Source organism: Stegostoma tigrinum, chromosome 23 (assembly GCF_030684315.1).
Source record: "Stegostoma tigrinum isolate sSteTig4 chromosome 23, sSteTig4.hap1, whole genome shotgun sequence".
NCBI classification, from domain to species: Eukaryota; Metazoa; Chordata; class Chondrichthyes; order Orectolobiformes; family Stegostomatidae; genus Stegostoma; species Stegostoma tigrinum.
The window spans coordinates 9,421,008-9,440,881 of NC_081376.1; the positions used below are offsets into that span (position 1 = coordinate 9,421,008).

At 40.8% G+C, this 19,874-nt stretch overlaps 1 protein-coding gene across 1 annotated transcript in view; it reads right to left on the bottom strand.

The window, feature by feature from the left end:
* Positions 1-19,874, bottom strand: part of LOC125462409 (uncharacterized) — a 320,685-nt gene that overhangs the window by 113,165 nt on the left and 187,646 nt on the right. The window contains exons 111-123 of the mRNA XM_059654215.1: positions 19,771-19,790; positions 19,478-19,499; positions 19,360-19,387; positions 17,889-17,970; positions 17,509-17,676; positions 14,597-14,808; positions 14,137-14,231; positions 13,539-13,663; positions 12,599-12,757; positions 9,780-9,982; positions 8,823-8,908; positions 4,975-5,102; positions 2,065-2,220 (exon numbers count right to left, since the gene is read on the bottom strand). Coding sequence (XP_059510198.1) covers positions 2,065-2,220; positions 4,975-5,102; positions 8,823-8,908; positions 9,780-9,982; positions 12,599-12,757; positions 13,539-13,663; positions 14,137-14,231; positions 14,597-14,808; positions 17,509-17,676; positions 17,889-17,970; positions 19,360-19,387; positions 19,478-19,499; positions 19,771-19,790 — 1,484 coding nt within the window. The remainder of the gene's footprint in view (positions 1-2,064; positions 2,221-4,974; positions 5,103-8,822; positions 8,909-9,779; positions 9,983-12,598; positions 12,758-13,538; positions 13,664-14,136; positions 14,232-14,596; positions 14,809-17,508; positions 17,677-17,888; positions 17,971-19,359; positions 19,388-19,477; positions 19,500-19,770; positions 19,791-19,874) is intronic.

Consider the following 19,874-nt stretch of genomic DNA (forward strand, 5'->3'; position numbering starts at 1 on the left):
TTTGCACTCTCCCTTACTCCTTCTTTAGTATATACCTTCATTTCCTACGTACAATCAGTTCCGAAGAAGGGTCAATAGACCTGAAGCATTAACTCTGATTTCTCTCTGGAGATGCTGCTAGGCCAGCTGAACTTTTCCAGCAATTTCTGTTCTTGCTTACTCCTGGCGCATTCACTTGCTCCGTACAGAGTATCCTTCACTGAGGTCTTTGTCATTTTTGAAGTGTGCCTTGTTTTCTCTCTTTTGACTAACCAGCACTCTTCTCCCTATGCCTCTTACCAGCTTCTGAATGAACATTTGTTTTCGGAGTACGAAATATGTCTGCTCTCTTCAGGTACTCATGTACACCTTAACTGTCACCACTGTCACATCATTACAATGTTACAACATTAACATTTTCAGAACTGTCACCTCATGCAACATGCTCCATTGGTTATTTTCTAATATCTAGGCTGTAATATTTTTAGTGGTTCATTACCATTCTCAGATTTTTCTTTATTCGTTCATGGGATGTAGGCATCTCTGGCTTGGCCAGCATTTACTGCCCATCCCTAATGGCCCCGAAGTCAATTAAGAGTCAACCGCATTGCTGTGGGTCTGGAGTCACATGCAGGCCTGACCAGTTCAGGATGACAACCTCCCTCCCTAAAGGACATTAGTGAACCAGATTTTCTAACAGTCGACAATGGATTCGTTGTCATTAGTAGCTTTTTAATTCAGTTTTCACCATCTGTTGTGGCCAAATTTGAACTGGAGTCCCCAGAACTGTACTTGGGTGTTCGAATTAACTGTCCAAAGATAATCCCACGAGGTCATCATCTCCCTGTAATGTATGTAGCATTACTTGTTAAATGTTAAAAGAGAGAATTAATGTCAAAGTTCGTCTTGGGTCTTGTTCCCGAAGGATCTGAAACCTATATCTCTTGTTATTCGAATATAGCGTGCACACTTGGCTTCTTTCAAATGTCGTTAAGTAAGGCTCAAGTGGTCTTGCTTGTGTGAGGGAGCAAAAACTCCAGATCTGGGGTCTCATATTTATTTCAAGCAATGACATGCCATGATTTGATTTTGTACACTGCTCTCTTTATCTTGCGTCACTTGCAAACGTTAACAATTCCAGGGCAGAAATGGCTAGCACGAGGGGTCATAGTTTTAAGCTGGTTGGTGGAAAGTATAGAGGGGATGTCAGAGGCGGGTTCTTTACACAGAGAGTTGTGAGAGCATGGAATGCGTTGCTAGCAGCAGTTGTGGAAGCAAGGTCATTGGGGTCATTTAAGAGACTGCTGGACATGCATATGGTCACAGAAATTTGAGGGTGCATACATGAGGATCAATGGTCGGCACAACATCGTGGGCTGAAGGGCCTGTTCTGTGCTGTACTGTTCTAGTTCTATGTTCTAATTCGCCTCCAATTATTTTAACAGATGAGAGGTTCATGGATGTGACAGGCAAGAAAGTTGAAGTTGGAAAACATTAAGGTGTTCTGCTAAAATTCATGGGCTCGAACTCTTTCAGAGGTTCTCTGAGTTCTCCACTGCAACTTTGATGCAAGAATTCCCAGAGGGATGGTATGGCAAAAATTTAATTCATTAAGACCATGCTTTAAGATCTTGGGTGGTTTAATTACAGCCCGTCAAGTCCCCAGAATCTACCATACATTAAAAATCTCAGCAACCCGAATATATTTGATGATTCAGCCTCCATGGGTCTCTGGAGTAGAGAATTCCAAAATTAACAACCTTTAGAGAAGAGAATTTCCTGTTTTCACTGAAAGATCCCTTATCTTGGAACTGTACTGCCCAGTTGTAAATTGCTCCACAAGAGAAAATGTCTCTCAGCATGTCCCCTCACAACCTCCCATCCCTCAGAATCTTCTTGTCTTTCAATAAGATCATCTCTCGTTTTTCAACATAGTCCCAACATGATAATGTTTCTTCATAAGGCGGCTCCTTCGTCTCAGAAGCAACCTTCTCTGAACTACCTCCAACGCAAGTAAGCAAGGAGGACAAAACTGTACACAGTATTCCTGTGATTCTAAAGCTTTAAGTGACATTAGCAACTCACGTCTCGTGTCCTTAGATTGAACTGATCCACAAATGTTGCCAGATTCTGGATGGGTTGGTAATTGATTAACACCATTTTCAGAATGTCATTGTCATCAATGAACCCAGGTCTGCTGAACAAATCAGCAAAATCACTGGGATCAGCAGTATTAAACACCTGAATAGAAACAGAATAGGGAAATTCTTAACCTTTTAAAGGCATGCTCTATAAAAGTAGGAGTAAAGACTGTGCCAGAAGTTAAACAAACAAGGCAATATCAATATGTTCTCCACAGAAATGTCATAATAAATATTTGATTTTAAAATTAAGCGAAATGGAAATACTGTGTTTTTCTCAAATAGTTGATGTGATAAAATTTCTTCTCTTTTAGCCTGTATTTGTTGGCGAACTCTGAGCGGAATCAACCAAACCAATGGAAAAAATGGGAAATGTAAAACAAAATTGAGTCATGCCTAAAAATATAAGCACCCTAATGTCGGTGTTTTTCAAATTTGTTCAAGATTATAAATAGGAGAGGTTTACAGGGATATGGGCCAAATGCTGGCAAATGTGACTGGATTAATTTAGAATACCCAGTTGGCATGGATGAGTAGGGCCGAAGGGACTGTTTCTACACTGTACATCTCTGTTACACTGTAAATCTGTTATGCATCTGAGTTGACATTTCTTGATTTTGCAGTTTGTACTGGCAAGTGAAAGTTTATCAAGCTGCACTAGTTTTCGTAGGTACACAGGCACAGTTACCATCTATCATAAATAATGAACTTACTACAAAGCCATCTACTGTACCACACTGCAAGTAATATAATGTTCAACATTGCTTTCTCTAAAACAAAGATTTTCATTGATTTTAGATCTAGTTTATGAGGGACCAGAAACTTATTAAAAGTGCTTTTCATGCGTAAACATATTTTAAGCTCTGGGTGTGAGTTTGCTCGCTGAGCTGGAAGGTTCGTTTCCTAGAAGCATGGCATTCCAACCGGAACGCCATCAACAAACACATTGGCTCCAAATCAATCTACCACCCCCTGAGAAAAAGAACAGGAAATGACATCACCAACCCAAGGAAACCTAACCAGATAAATAGAAAGCGGGACATAACACCAGCGCTTCGTCGGAGGCTCACTGATGATGTTACCTAGAATGGTGATGAAACGTATGAAAATGAACCTTCCAGCTCAGCGAGCAAACTCACACCCAGAACCTCAACCTGAGCTACAAATCTTCTCAAAACTCAATATTTTAAGCTGTTTATAATAAAGTGAACCAGATTATCACTTTTGAAAATGTTACAAATATTTGTTCATATGAAGTAAACAATTACAATTTATTTCACTGCCTGATTGCCCTGGTTCAGAAAAATACTTTGCCATAGTGATTATGCAAATTCTTTAAATGGAAACTTGAATTGAAACCTAATCAGTACAATCTCAAGTTCGTTTTATCGAGTTGTGTGTGAGAGGTGGAGGCAGCGATGACGGTGATGAGTGCCTTGTGCAAGGTCACTTTTACAGTATCTGTAGGTTTTCAATAAATATTAATTGTACAAACATCCAATGACATGCATAATGTTGCCCATAATAGGGTTTTTCTATTGACATAATATTCAAAATGACAGATACACATCAAACTGCAGACACTTATTGCATGATGCATTATTCCTTGTTCTTGTTATTAATAGTTTGCTATAAAAAGACAACGACAGAATCTTTGCTCTCTCATTCAGAAAATTAAACATGGTTTACACAGGCATCAAATGGTTCCTTTACTCTGTAACTTATTTTGTTTACATAAAATGGAAAACTGATATTGTTTAAGACAGCCTTACTGCAATATATGGGGAAGTAAAGCAACATTGAATTGGAAAGGCAGATACCCATCTTATGTCACAAGTGAAATGACATGTTTTCTGTAATGTGGAGAGAAGGTGAGGACAGGCATTTGAGGAAATGTAGGAAGGGCAGCTAAATTCAGGCACAGGAATTCATTGCTTTTTTTCTAAACTTCACTTTTCACCCAGCAGATTAAGAAGCCGGAACAAAAACAGAAGTTGCTGGAAAAGCTCAGCAGGTCTAGCAGCATCTGTGAAGAAAAAAATCAGAGTTAACGTTTCGGATCAGGTGACCCTTCCTCAGAACTGCGTAAACGTTTCAGGTCTGGTGACCCTGAGGCAGATTAAGAAACTGGCCTGCTGCTGGAGGATGCTGCAACCTGTAACAGCTGTAGGGGCAGTCTCGGCACCATTGAAGTATGTTGGGAGTCAGCAGATCACAAGTGTGGGGGTGGGGTGGAAGGAAGGGAGGTAATGGCAGCTTGCTTAAAGATTAACTTTGGAGGACAGGGTGGAAAGCACTCCTGCTCTTTTATACCCACAGCCAACTGCCAAAACCTGTTGGATTTGGCAAATCTCATCTTCGGGGCACTGATGGAGTGGCATGGTGGTTAGCACTGCTGCCTCATCGCGCCAGGGACCCAGGCTCAATTGCCCCCTCAGGTGAGTGTGTGGGTTTTGCACATTTGCCCCGTGTCTGCGTAGGTTTCCTCCCACAGTAAGAATGTATTAAGTGGATTGCCCATGGGAAACTGTTCAGGGATGTGCTGGCTAGGTGGGTTAGCCATGGGAAATGCAGGAATACAGGGATGGGGTGGGTCTGAGCACTGGTGTGAACCCAATGGTCCAGATGGCCTGCTTTCCACGCTGTAGGGATTCTATGACACTTCCGAAATATTCATTTTGCATATTATGATTAACGACTGCATGGTTTACTTGATCAATCTTCAACGTAGTATGGTTGAACTGAAAGTAGGCACTTTCACAATGGGTTGGTATCAGCTTTCAGATATTTATCAAGTGAAACCACAACCCCAACATCTGCCGTTTGTCCTTAAAGTTATCATTATTGATATTACCTCTGCTGTACGGTTTGAAGGAACAAGGAATGATACATCAGACAGAGTTAGAAACTCTGAGAAATTTCCAAACTGGCTGTTCAGGTAAAGGCTGAAACTATTGTTTTCATAACAGCGGAGAGGGGTTCCTACAAAAAGAACAAAGGCAAAAAAATTTGGTTATTTTCGAAACAGGCACTTGTATGAAAATGTCATCCCATGACTAGAAATTTGTCACTGAATTTAGTTGGGAAACAATGTTAGTTCCAAATATTTCTGCTCTATACTGGGTTCCAGAAATGCGAGGATTACCACGGTGCTCTGCTCGAGGCAGCTATTGGTTGAAGACAAATGTAGGACCCAAGAGTCCTTCTTTGAAGCATCACACATTTCCAGCCCTCAATGGGGTCGCCGATTGGCTGTGCCCCTCAATGTGAGCTCCACCTGGATTCAAACCTAAAGATACGTGAAGGGACATTAGTTATATTTAAAAGCAGCCCCATTAGAAAGTGGTACAAGATGGGCAGTTTAGCTTGGCTTTTACAGATAGGCAAAAGATACCATTGATGATCCCTCTAGCCTCAGAGTCTTTACTCGACTTTCTGTCCTTTTTGTTACAGTGGTAGCTCATTTTAACACTTGCAGTACAGGTGCCTACCATTTCAATGTGAAATTGGGATTCCCCACTGGCCATGCCTACCCGGGTGTCAGAAAATGATTACTCAGAGAAATACAGCATGGAAACTGACCCTTTAGTCCAATTTGTCCATGCCTATCCTAAACCCATCTCGACCGATTTGCCAGCATTTGGTCCATATCCCTCTAAACCCTTCCTATTAATGCACCCACCCAGAAGTCTGTTAAATGTTGCAATTGTACCAACCTCCACCACTTTCTCTGGCAGCTCATTCCACACACGCATCACCCTCTGTGTGAAAATGTTATAGCCCAGGTCATTTTTAAACCTTTCCCTTCTCTTGTTAAAACTGTATCCTCTAGTTTTGGAGATAGTAAGAACTGCAGATGCTGGAGAATCTGAGACAACAAGGTGTAGAGCTGGATGAACACAGCAGGTCCAGCAGCATCATAGCAGCAGGAAAGCTGACATTTTGGGCCTAGACCCTTCTTCATTTTTCTGAAGAAGGGTCTAGGCCCAAAACGTCAGCCTTCCTACTCCTATGATGCTGCTTGGCCTGCTATGTTCATCCAGCTCTACACCTTGTTGTCTCTCCTCTAGACCTCGGCTATTCACCCTTTCCATGCCTCTCATGATTTTGTAAACCTCTATAAAGGTCACCCCTCAGCCTCCAATGCTCCAGGGAAAATAGCCCCAGTCTATTCAGTCTCTCCCTATAGCTCAAGCCCTCCAACCCTGGCAACATCCTTGTAAATCTTTTGTTATTCCTTAAAGCAGTTTAATTTGGCATATTCCTACTAATTTAAGTTATGGACTATTCAAAAAAAAGCCTATGTATTACAATGTACCAAGCATTGTTTTAAGCTGCATTGCCACACCTTCCTTTCCATTGTATTAACCATTACAATTGCTATTGTGAACAGATAGTTACAAGAAGAATATCCTCTCGTCCTCCTGGTGTGTTTCACAGAGCAATTGTTTGCAAGCACAAGTGACTTGTTATTGCTCTTCTAAACAGAGAAATCAGCATTTTATTGTTTCTAACATTTCTCATGCCAAAATGGGATCTTTCTTGCAGGAGACTGCATGCTTTGAAACAACAGCAGTAAAAATTCTTAACGTCTTAAATATCTTTCAAATGTGAATCATCAGAACGAGAGGTTTAAATTCGGGAGCTCAATTCCTACTGTGCACTCTCAGATAAGGGTCTCGGTGACCTGGGTGTCACTGCACACAGGCCACCGAGAGCAGATACAGTAGGCAGTGAAGAAAGCGAATGGTAGGTTGGCCATCACAGTAAGAGGATTCAAGAACAGGGACATCTTGCTGTAGTTATGCAGAGGCTTGGTGAGACTGCACCTGGAGTATTCTATGCAGTTTTGGTCTCCTTATCCAAGGAAGGATGTTCTGGATATTCGTGCCTCAAGCTCTCATACTGCCTCTTATTTAACTTCAAGATCCTTCATTCAACTACTTCACTCTATACTTTAATGAGGATTTCTATCATATTACGGTTGCTCCTCCCCAAGGTTCTCCACACGAGTTTGATAATTAAGCAATGCCCAAGTCCCGTGAGAGGATAGAAAGTAAATCCTCTCTCAGTACACAGAAGCCAGCCTGTTCTCTTATTAGTTCCTCAATGTATTGGTTTAAAACACCATTAGGAACACATTCCAGGAAATCTTCCATATTAGTTTGATTTGACTATTCTACACACAAGTCGTACCCTTATTGCACGAGATAGTGGGAACTGCCGATGCTGGAGAATCTGAGCTAACAAGGTATGGAGCTGGATGAACACAGCAGGCCAAGCAGCATCAGAGGAGCAGGAAGACTGACGTTTCGGGTCCATACCCTTCTTCAGAAGAAGGATCTAGGCCCGAAACATCAGCTTTCCTGCTCCTCTGATGCTGCTTGGCCTGCTGTGTTCATCCAGCTCTACACTTTGTTATCTCTGCTTTTGAAACGCAGTTCCTTTGTCGGGGCAGTGAGACAGCAGAGCACACAGTTCCTGAGTTTATTGGCAGACAGATCAAGAGCAGAGAGATCGCACTAGTGTGAGTGAAGTGTCAGCTGATAAATCTCTGCAGGTGACGGAAAGCGTCAACAGCTGAATAACAAGTGAAGGGATGGCCTATAATGTGAGTAAAAGAGGCAGATAGATAATTACAAAAAATTAAAAATAAGGTGGTACTGGAGACAAACTAAATGACTGGAATAACAAGCCGAATTCAAAACAGTAAAAAATTAAGGTAGAGAGACCATAACAATTAATCAAAGTGATGCAGTCCAAGCAGGACAGGAAGAAAGGTTTTACAGATATAGAACAGTGTGGTGAGGTCATCCGTGGTGGGATATGAACCCAAGATCACAGTCGAGGCCGTCCTCATGGGTACAGGATGTTGCTATCAGTCTCTGCTCAGTGATTCTGTGTTGTTGTGTATCCCAAAGTCTGCCTTGGAAGACGTTTACCCAAAGATCGGAGGCTGAATGCTCTTGACCACTGAAGTGTTCCCCCACTCTTCTGTATCTTTAAAATCTTTCTTACTGTCCTGTTTTGACAGCATCAACTTGATAAATTTGTTATGATCTCTTTACATTAATTAGTTTGTACAGTTTCGAATTACTTATTACTTTGGTTAGATTCTCAGATGCGACTCTAATACCTGTCATGCTATTCCAGTCATTTAGTCTGTCTCCAGCACTGCCTTATTTTTAACTTTTTGTAAGTATCTCTCTGCCTTACTTAATTGGATTACAGGACATCCCTTCACTGGCTATTCAGCTGTTGACACTTTACTCACTGTCTAACACTCTTGGTTACCTGCAGAGACTTATCATCTGAAGCCCACTCGCACTAATTGTATGATCTTTTGATCTCTCTGCTCTTGATCTCTCTGCCTATAAACTCTGGATCTGTGTGCTCATCTCTCTCACTGCACCTGACGAAGGAGCTGCGCTCCAAAAGCTTGTGTGTTTTCAAATAAACCTGTTGCACTGTCACCTGGTGTTGTGTGACTTCTGACTTTGTCCACCCCCGTCCAACACCGGCATCTCCACATCCTTACATTTCCACACATATCTGGGATCCAACAACAGGGTCAGTGAAAGACTAGGAAATTGAAAGTATTTTAACACCCAGTGCAACAGGCCAACTAAGGCTTAGTTTATCAGAATCCTTTGAACAAAAACAAGTCACTTCTATCAATGTAGTCAAACTTAATTTAATTACCTTTAGTATAAGCCAGTATATTTTGATATATAGTTTCTTGCACACTCGCAGTCAGCTGCTGTTTGATTGAGCTCAGTGTTGAGACGCTACCAGGATAAAAGCAAATCAATCAGATACATTGATGACAGTAATTGTAAAAACAAATTAATATTAAATTCTAGATTTCATCAATGTGTGGTCCTTTCTTTTGCCATTATTTGCAATGGAAGCATACATTGGAAGTATGTACATGGCGATCATTGGGTTTGGAAAAAACTGTTTCATCCATTAATTTTAAAAGATGGCAAATCCAAGAGATCCAAATGCCCTAAATGCCAGCACTCAATGATCCACCAGAAATTTGTAAAATCAATCCATCTGACACCATGAGCTAGTTTTTATGTTTTAGCGGAATGGCTGTAAAAACATAACGTCAGCATGCTACGGAAGTCACTACTCAGTTTCTGTGAGAGAACATATTGTGATCACTTTGTGCTTGCAACTTTATGCCACAGGGAGGCGATGGTCTAGCAGTATTATTGCAGGACTGTTAATCCAGAGGCCCAGGTAATGTTCCGGGGACCTGGGTTCGAATCCTGCCATGGTAGATGGTGGAATTTGAATTCAATAAATATCCAGAATTAAAGAGCCTGATGAATTAATTGATGGGGGAAAGAACTCATCTGGCCCATATGTGACTGCAGAGCCACAGCAATGTGGTTCACTCTGATCTGCCCTCTGGGTAATTAGGGATGGGAAATAAATGCTGGCTGCGCCAGTAGTGCCCTTATCTGATACATGGAGAAATTTAAAAGACGACTTCAGTTAGGCAGTCTGTGACAAAGAATAAGATGACAAATAGCAGGCCCAGACCTAAGCCTTTTCAATGTTCAGTTTCAAATTATTCATCATTGTGATCAAAGTTAGCAAAACAGTTTCCCCATTTCCCAATGGAAATGAAACAAAAAATGTACTCACATGATCTGAGTTCCATTGCAGCTCTCCGTAGCAAACACTAAAGGCACTGTGTTTTCTGAGAGTCCGGGGAGGAGTAACTGTAACCTCATGCCAAACCAGATCTGGATCTCACCGCTGCTAGCATCTGAAAGAATCGGCTGTGCCCGATCCAGAACTCCTCGCAGTAAAGCCAATCGGATACTGGGAGCAAAAACCACGTTGTTCTGAAGTAATTGGTAGCAGATGGAGGGAAAAACAGCATTAATTAATGCAACAATAGGTACAAACCCATAAATCGATACTGCAAACTGTTTTAAATGTCAGGGATATTTTAGAATCACAGAATCCCTACAGGGTGGAAGCAGGCCACTCAGTCCATCGAGTCCACACTGACCCTCCAGAGAGCATCCCACTAGACCTACCCCCCGACGCTACATTTTCCATGACTATTCCACCTAGCCTGCACATTGCTGGACACTATGGGCAACTTAGCACGGCCAATCCACCCTAACCTGCACATCCTCGGAGTGCGGAAGGAAACTGGAGCAGACCCACACAGACATGAGGAGAATGTGCAAACTCACAGAGAGAGAAGGTCATCAAACAGTGGAATCAAACTCAAGTCCCTGGTGCTGTGGGGCAGCAGTACTGGCCACCGAGCTATTCATCACTGTTTTTTTTAAGAGGCCAGATAGCTTAGCCCTGTATCTTCTGGTGTTTGGAAGAGTCGGGGTTTTAGATGACTCAGTATTACATAGTCCAATTTATGGAAAATTCATCTAGCAGAGGATGAAATACGTATTGCTTTGTGAATTTTCTAAGCATGCCCAACATTCATAATATTACTAAAAGAACAATAAATTTGTACTGCAATCAACTCTGCTGATATAATACAACATAACTCATGTACAACTGAATGTAACTAGGGATTAGAGATAGTAGGAACTGCTGATGCTGGAGTCTGAGATAACAAGGTGTAGAGCGGGATGAACACAGCAGGCCAAGCAGCATCATAGGAGCAGGAAGGCTGACGTTTCGGGTCTGGGCCCTTCTTCAGAAAGGGATTATCTGATGTTTTTAGGTTCATGTCAATTACATTGGAAACTATAGTTCATCTGCAAAGTAAGAACTGAAAGTGCCAGAAATACTCAGAAGAATTTATGATTTCTTCAGGAATGGATGATCAGTATCGTCCTCCTCCTGTGGCCCTTAACATTACAGGTGTTAGCAACTAGATTCACTTCTTGTGATATCCAGTAAAGGCAAAAGGCACTGTATACTGCAATGGCCACAAACAATCCAGCAGGAGTACAGAAGACTTCTGCTTTAGACTAGCTATCTCTCTAGCCAAGCTATACCAATACAGCTGCAACACTGGCATCTATCCAGCAATGTGGAAATTGCCATGCTTGCAAAAGCAGGACAAATCTAATCATCTAATTACCACCTCATCAGTCTACACTCAATTTCAGAACAGTAATGGAAGGATCGTTGACAAGCACTATCAAATAAGTTATAAACCAAGTGTGGGGATGGCAAAGTGGCTTAGTAATTAGTACTGCTGCCTCACAGCAACAGGAATCTGAGTTTGAATCCCCACTTCAGTGACTGTGAGAAGTTTTCAGATTCTCCCCGCGTCTGTGTAGGTTTCCTCCCACAGTCCAAAGATGCCCAGAGTGTCCAGGGATTTGCAGGCTGGGTGGGTTAGCCACAGGGCATGCAGGGTTATAGGGTAAGGGCATGTGTCTGCATGGGATGTGCTTCGGAGGGTCAGTGTGGACTCAATGGACCGAATGGCCTGCTTCCGTAGCGTACAGATTCTACATTTAGGTGAGGAGGAGTGAATCTGTTCTCCTCTTTTCAACATCTCACCTGTTTGGTCGCAACAAAGATTTATGTTCTTTTAAGCATGAGGCTACACTGTTCTGCAACTAAAACTAGTTTCTATTGTATCAATAAGCAACCAATTATAAGATTTGTTTGAGAGTAAGAAGGAACAACTATATCACCTCCTGGCTCTGAGGAAGAAATAAAAATGCTGCGATGTCAGCAGGTACAAAGTTCAAATGGAGTAGTGTCCTGTTTTTACTCTCAGATTTCCAGCATCTGCAGTATTTTAGTTTTAATCGATCTAGGGAAAGCTGCCAAGACGGGCTGTTTGAAGCAGATTAATGCCAAGTGATGGGAATCACATGGCAGGAGTGCTGGGTGGAGCCTAATGTTACCTTCCTTTGGGGGAACCCTGCCCATCAGGCACTTATTAGGGCATCAGTTGGCCTCCCTGGAGACCTAGGACCCCAAGATGGCTCCTGAGCTGCCAGTCAATGAAAACCCATCACCTGTTTTGCAGTGAGGAGGCAGCTTGCCAGCACTACAACAGCCAGAGGCTCAGGACTGGCAAGTAACGTCAGGCCTACAGATGGCAATGGCATGGCACGGGGTCATGAGAGAGGAGGAAGAGGGAAAGGTGATGGTTTGCCATGGGGTCTCTCTCTTTCCCGATGCTGGTCCCTCAGTCAAGCACTGAGTAACTTCAAACAAGGAATTCCTCTGATGAGATCTGGATTTAGTTTTTGGAGCTCCTTTGTCATTGAATATAAATAGTGGCAGACTGAAGCCTCAAATGACCAATGGTAGCTTTCTAAAGGATCACAATGAGAAGGTCATTCACAAATCTTTGCATCCTGGACTTAATCAGGACAGAAGTGGGAAATGATGGTGGGATCTCCATCTGATACTGTCCTGCCAAATGAGATTTTCTCCAGTCTCTAACTCAGCCCATGTGGAGGACATGGAATTCCATTCATAATGTTTTAACATCACTTGTAACAGACTCCTACCTGATTGGCAGCAGTTCTGAATTTTTCAATAAACTCTGTAACAGTGGCGCTGGTGATACTGTTGAAAAGCCTCTGCACGTCCTCAACGTTGGTCAATGTTCTGTTCTTTGCAGCAAATTCTCCAAGTTGAGAAGGTGTCAGTAAGTCTACTGCATCGAGCTGTAAAGAGAGAAAACCCTGAAGACTAATCCTCTCATGGAGATGATCAGAATCTTGCAGACTAACAAATGACCAATTTTCAATAAGACACACACAAAATTTGTTTGGTCTGCATTTTTTCTGTTGGCTTAGAATCATTGAGCTTCAAATGGGAGGGGCAGAAATTCATCTGAAATCAACAGATTCATTGTCACCCACTTTGCACTATTTTTCAGGATAAATTGCTGAAGAATGAACTGAGATTTTGGATTTAAATAATGCATTGTACTCATGCACCAATTTGCTTTCCATTTATTCTCTATTGTTTATAGAGAGCTGCAATTAAATTTGGCCAAATAGTTATTATATGCTACTTCATGGCACGGGAAAGGAGAACATTTTCATAAATGAAATAATAATGACATGAGTGAAACCTACGTACAGACAGTCATTCATATCTTTGTTGAGAGAAGGAAACACAATTGCATTGTTCGATAGCATCTGTTTAAAATGGAAATTTTATTTTTTCAAGTGAGTAAAACTTCATAACCGGAGGCGAAATTAGATCATTTGATCGTATTATTTCAAGGTACAGGGATTAATAATTTAACCTCAACCACACCTAAATTAAACTTATTAAAATGATGGCTACATTAAAAACCATGAAATCTGGTTTTAACCTGCAGTTATTTAAATATTCAGATTAAATACTCATTGAATAATGTCATTAGTGCAACAAACTCTGACAGCAAAATGTTAATATTCGGGATCCTAAAGGAGAAAGGTTGGTTCTGTCACTCACTGCACTGAAGTCTGGATTCAGCCTGGTTAAATCATCTATCTGAACAAGTTGACCGAATCTGCCCCAGTTCTTCAGAAGCCAATCTCTGGACCCATTGGTGTTCACGATACAAGCAGCACCTGAAACTAAAGGGCAGAGAAAGTTAACTGTTTGCACAAAATATTTTCCTGTGTCATATTTATAACAGAATCACCCATGCTTCTGTCTGTGGAATAATTTAAAATAATCTTCTGTTAAGGGCTATCTTTGAAGAAGAATCTTGAACATTGCTCCAGGTCCATCAACTAACCTGACGTCCTCTAATTGAACTGTTCTTTTGGTGAAAGAAAGTAAGGAAAGCGCTCTCAATATTAGCTTCAAGGAATGTCTAAGAAAAATGTTACGACCAATACTTCATGCTTAGTTTAACACTTAATGCACTCAGACTTTGAAATGTATTAAAAAGACATGTAAGAAGGCAATGATTATTTAGCAAATTGAGTGTTCATTATCTTTGGTCCAAATTAGATGGTTTTAAATTTTCTACATAGTTGTGTGCACTTATTTCACAGCCTGTGAATGTATCTTTCTTACTGCTTCATTGGACTTTCCAACGTACCTGTGCTGTTCAGGTAACCAAAGATCCACACTCTTAACACGGTAGTTCTTGTTTCTCGAGGCATCTCACCGAATCCATTATTCAGTCCTTTTATGCTAAATGGACAAACATTGGTAACATTATTAATCAGACGTCAAATCAATGGTAACATTTTCTATTGACATGACAGAAAACAACTTTGGAAACCTTCAATAAAGATGGTCATTAATCACGCTTTGTGCTTATTGTTTCAAGTATCTCTCCCACATTGAATAACTGCTCAGCGATAAGTCCCAAAATCTGAATGAAGTTCATCTGTAGCTCAATTGAGTATTAATCTTGAAATTCCCAAGCTGCTGTAAGGCACTTATTACTAAATGTCACCACTGATGATTAACAACTTAAATTGTTTTAGTAGGGGCTATTGTTACAATTACATACAAGGTAAATAACGACTGTAAATAGAGAAGTGTACACTCACACAGCTTGGTAACCATCACAGGTGATGTTCCTCATCAGAAGGTGGTTCAGCACTGACTGAGAAATGCCTGCAATGAAAGGCCTGAATCTCTCCTGGAACCATTTCCTCAGGAAATCTGGCTCCGTTAAATTTTCGTTGGTCTTTACAATCTCCCACAGAGCATTCATGAACGTGATCTTTGTCATCAAAGGAATTGACGATGTGTTCAGGGTCTAAAACAAATCATGATGCATGTTGAAATTCATAGAGGGAAGAAATTATTTTGTGATACATCAAGTCAGAGGGAACGTGGAAAATTAGATTATTGCTAACCCAAAATATCTTACAGCAGGGTTATACAAGTTGAGGGAACATAATATACCTTCACCTGATCTTTGTCTAAACAATTGATGGATTGTATAATTGTGAAAGATCTGTTTTGGCAGATGGCAACAATGTAGAATTTTGGCATTCCATGACGGTGCCAAAACAATTTAATGTTTGATTAACATTTTTCATATCTTTTTAATAGTCAGCCAGAGAAGAAACCAAAAGATTCAGACTTTTGACTGAATCTCTTTAATGTTAATGTCAAGGTCTCTCAGCACCTTCTCGCCAGCTGTAACACCACATTCTGCACTCTATTCTAGTTACTCTGATATACCTGTATATTACAATCTGCTTGTAAAGCATGTAAGACAACATTTTTCACTGTACCTTGTACACATGACAGTAATAAATAAAATCGAATCAAAACCAAATCAGGTGGATTGGTTATTTTACATTCCTCCTGATTTTACTCTAATATGAAATCAATGGGAAATAAAACTGGGCAAGGATAAACCACACGGCCAGTCTGATCAGGGCAGCTAGATCATGTTAAAATTATGTTATTTCAGGAAATCACAAGTCCAAAACCTCAATATCATTGCAGTTCATACTTTTACGCAAAGACGACACCGAGCCTCACTCCGGCCCAGATCTGGCTGCTGTCATTAATCCCAGCGTGCTCTGTTGCTGGCTACGTGGAAGAGCCACAAGGCTGGGTAAACATGTGGAAGTGTTTGGAGGAAGACTAAGGAATAAAGTCAAAATTCTCAGCAAACACCTGGAGCGGGGAGCAGGGCAGTGCAGCCCAAATCGCTGTGAGGTCTCACAGCCAGCAGCAGTGAAAGTGAGGCATGGGAAGGAGCCAGTGGAAGCCAGGCTGATTGAATAGTTGTTGATTCGCAGCCACAGCATCTTTAGTTCATAAACTTATACTTCAATCCAGCAAATAGGCAATGTATGGATAATTAAACAAGGTTATATCTACTTATAATAAAAGCCTATTTTGTTTGGATTTTATATCACTCAAGTTGAACAAAGTGGCAGCTCACGGAAAAGCTTCAAATGCTCAGTGGTTAGCCTCACAGCCCCAGGGACTCGGGTTGAATTCCAGCTTCAGGCGACTGTCTGTGTGGACTTTGCCTGCTGTCCCTGCGTCTGTGTGGGCTTCCTCCCACAGTCCACCGATGTGCAGGTTAGGTGGATTGGCCATGCTAAATGTGGGATCATAGGGAAAGGATGGGGAGGTAGTTCTGGGTGTGATCCTCATCTGATTATTGGCGCTAGGCCAAAGGGCCTCTTTCTGCATGTTTGGGATTCTATGAAAGATAGTTTGATTCCAGAGCCAACATTGCCTCCAAAGATTTCTACTGAAAGGCTATGACATCATTGCGAAGCTCAACATCAGCATATCTGAATCAGCAAACATTTACTCCATTTTTTAATTTCTTCAAAAGCAAATTATTTCTTTTACAAAGAATGCATGGCATTTTATTAGGAAGCCCTTTTGATGGCTGAAGGCTTTCAGTGTAGGATAGGGTCAAGATAAAAGAATGGAAGTTCAGCAAATGCTAATTGAATGATAAGGCAAGGCTCACAATGGATAGAAAGCATGTCTTTCTGACTTGGATTTCCCCAGGAATGCCTTGGAATCTCCAGGAGTTCAACGTGAATCTCCAGGACAATGTAGTAAGCAAAATCAGGAGAAACATTGCAGAGACATTATAAAGGGGTGATCACAGAAACTCCAAGGCACTGCTAATCAACCCCATCAGAAGCTAAACATCCTCAGCAAATGTAACACAAATGGAAGCCCCGGGACAGTCTCAGGGTGCTAATAGACAAATAGCAATTAAAATCAATTTAATACTCTATTTATCTGATGATTCATACATAGAGTGTCGGGGGGGGTGGATCTTCTGCGCATGAAATGGTAAATCCATGAGCTGCTACCTTATTCAACTTAATTTGAGCAATATAAAATCCAAACAAAATAGGGGATAAAGTAACGGACATTTAAAGCTTATGTATATATCAGGCTTTTATTATAAGTAGGTATAACTTTGTTTAATTATCCAGATGTTAATCTGCTATCCATCTTTTTATGTTACTTAGCTCTGCAAGGTTTCACAGAAACCACACCTTAACAAGGAATGCAATTGCATTAATATACGAGACAGAAATCCAACTCAAAATGAATAGCTCCATCTATGACATTCAACACAATCCAAAATCCTCAAAATCATGACTGTTATGTCAGTGTTGTAAAATCTGCCACAGAGCCTAGATATAAACAATCTACTGTATCTGAAAGGAGATTCTTATGCTCTTAAGATGACTGAGGCCAAGTTGAAGGCATGCTATTACAGTTTGGTGCAGATATATTGAGTCTTTCTGCACAGCACTGGAGGCCCTGAACATGTACTGAGAAGGGAAAATCAGCAGATTAGTGTATCCAATTTTTGCATATCACAATTAAATCAGAAATATTCTGTAAAGAAGCTTTCACAGTAAATGTGTTAAAAAAAATCACTGACCCTGCATATACATAATAGTTTGCATAATTCTGCTTCTCTACAAATCATTTCCACTTAATAATGAATTACCTTGCGACTGAACTTGTCCAGTGCATCATTCAGTGTGGTTCTGTCAAGCTTCTGAAGAAAGACAGTCAATGCCACTTGATCTGACCTCTTCAGAGGCCTCGGGTCAATGAAACACCCAAATACATCCGTCAAGGCATCACTGCTTAAACCTGAAAGCAGTAGATCAGTCTGCAAAATAATCCATTAGCAAAAAAGACGTTATGTCAGATGAAGTTATTCGAGTACAACATGCGAAATATTAACAAGTGAGGAATAAACCACTGTGGATCACATCATTCTGTAGGACAGGCTAGTGTTTTTATAGTTGTAATTAAAATTCAGCCTCAGGTCACAGCAGCTTTACAAAACCTTTGCTTTATTTGAGTGGAAATGCAGCTTACCCGAGCACAGGCATAGACTTTTATGTCGAAATTGCAGAGTTGGGTCCTGTTAACTTCGATCAGGAAATTATTCAAAGCAGAACTGCAGGGAGAAAACAAAACCTTTTCTTAGGTAAGGAAACTTACTGAGGAACAAATAGCAGAAAAAGTTCCTGTTAGTGTCACTGGGGAGGTGACGGTGTGGAAGCATTATCACTAGCCAAAGACCTAGGGAATGTTCTTGGGACCTGGGTCCAAATCCTGCTACAGCAGATGGTACAACCTGAATTCAATTATGAAAAACCGGAATTAAGAATCTAATGATGACCATGCATCCATTGTCATTTGCTGGGGGAAAACACATCTGGTTCACTGATGCCCTTTCAGAAAGGAAGCTGCCATCCCTACCTGGTCTGGTCTACAGTGACTTCAGATCCACAGCAATGTGATTGATGCTTAAATGCCCTCTAGGCAACTAAGGATGGGCAATGCTGGCCTGGCAGTGATGCCCTCATCCCATGAATGAATTTTTAAAAAGCGAAGTTACACTCTGGCAAATTTATTAAGAACGTAGGAGCAAGCTGTTCAGTCCCCTGATTCCAGATTATGGCTGATGTCTAGCTGTTTTCTTAAATTTGTTTCTGGAAGTATGGGCATAGCTAGCTAGGCCAGCATTTTTTGCTTGTGCCTGATTGTGCAGAGGGCAGCTATGAGTCAACCACATTGTTGTGGGTCTGGAGTCACATGTAGACCAGACCAGGTAAAGACAGCAGATTTCCGTTCCTCGAGGACATTAGTGAATCTGATTGTTTTATTTTAAAACAACAATCAACAGGAGTTACCGGGTCACCATTAGGTTAGCTTTTTGATTCCAGATTTCTATTGGATTCACTTTTCCTGATCTGCCATGGTGGGATTTGAACTCATGCGCCCAGAGCTTTGGCCTGGATTCCAGATCACTAGTCCAGTGCATCACCATACGGCATCCAACTGCTATTTTCATGGACTGTCACCACATCCCTTGGTGTGACTAGCATCCAGAAATCTGTCAATCCCTATCTTCAACAGATGAAATGACTAAGTTTTCACAGCTATTTAGCATACAGGATTCTAATGATTCAGATCATCTGATTGAAGAAATTCCCCCTCATCACAAGCTTGTGGTTGTCATCATTCTGAGATTTTGGTTCCAGACCTCTCAGTCAGGGAAAGAAACATTTTTTGTGCACCTAACATGCCTAGACCTTTAAAATTTCTAAGTTTCAAGAAATTATCTCTCATTCCTCTGAATTTTGTACAGAATAGCCTATGTGTTACAACAGCATCTTCCCAGAACTCATCTGGTGAACATCCCTTGCACTGCCTCTATGGAAGGTATACCTTTCCTTCGACAAAAAGGGCCAAACAGCATACAACTCGAGTCTCATCAAGATTCTAACAGACTGAAGCAAGACACCTTTACTCCTATAATTAAAACTTCTTACATTCTTACCTGTTCACACCTATACACAGCGTTGTTCCTGTTTCAAAATAAACAAAAATGTTTTTAGAAATCGCTTCGGTAAAATTATCTGATAAAATCAGGAAAAAAATGTGGACAAAATACTCACCATTAACTGTAGTATTACCAGGCTAGGGAAGAGAAAGCACAATCATATATTTACCTCTGGATTATCTTAACTTGTTGGGATACATACAACTTGAAAACCCATGCATTTCTACAAAAATTATTTTATATTTGCAAAAATTTTAAACAATTACAAAATGACAAAAAATTAAATCAATAACTGTACATTGATAAAATGGAGACCGAATCCAAAATAGAGGCTTTAAAATAGATAAGGTTAGAAATCGGATTGAAAATTGATCCCATTTTAAGTGCAAAGTGTTTAGTTAGCCTTACCCTATCATCAGGCTGGGGTTCTGAAATAAAACAATGATTTTTGTTAGAAGATACTTCTGCTAATGCATCAGTATTAGAAATACATGACTTTACTAAATTAAATG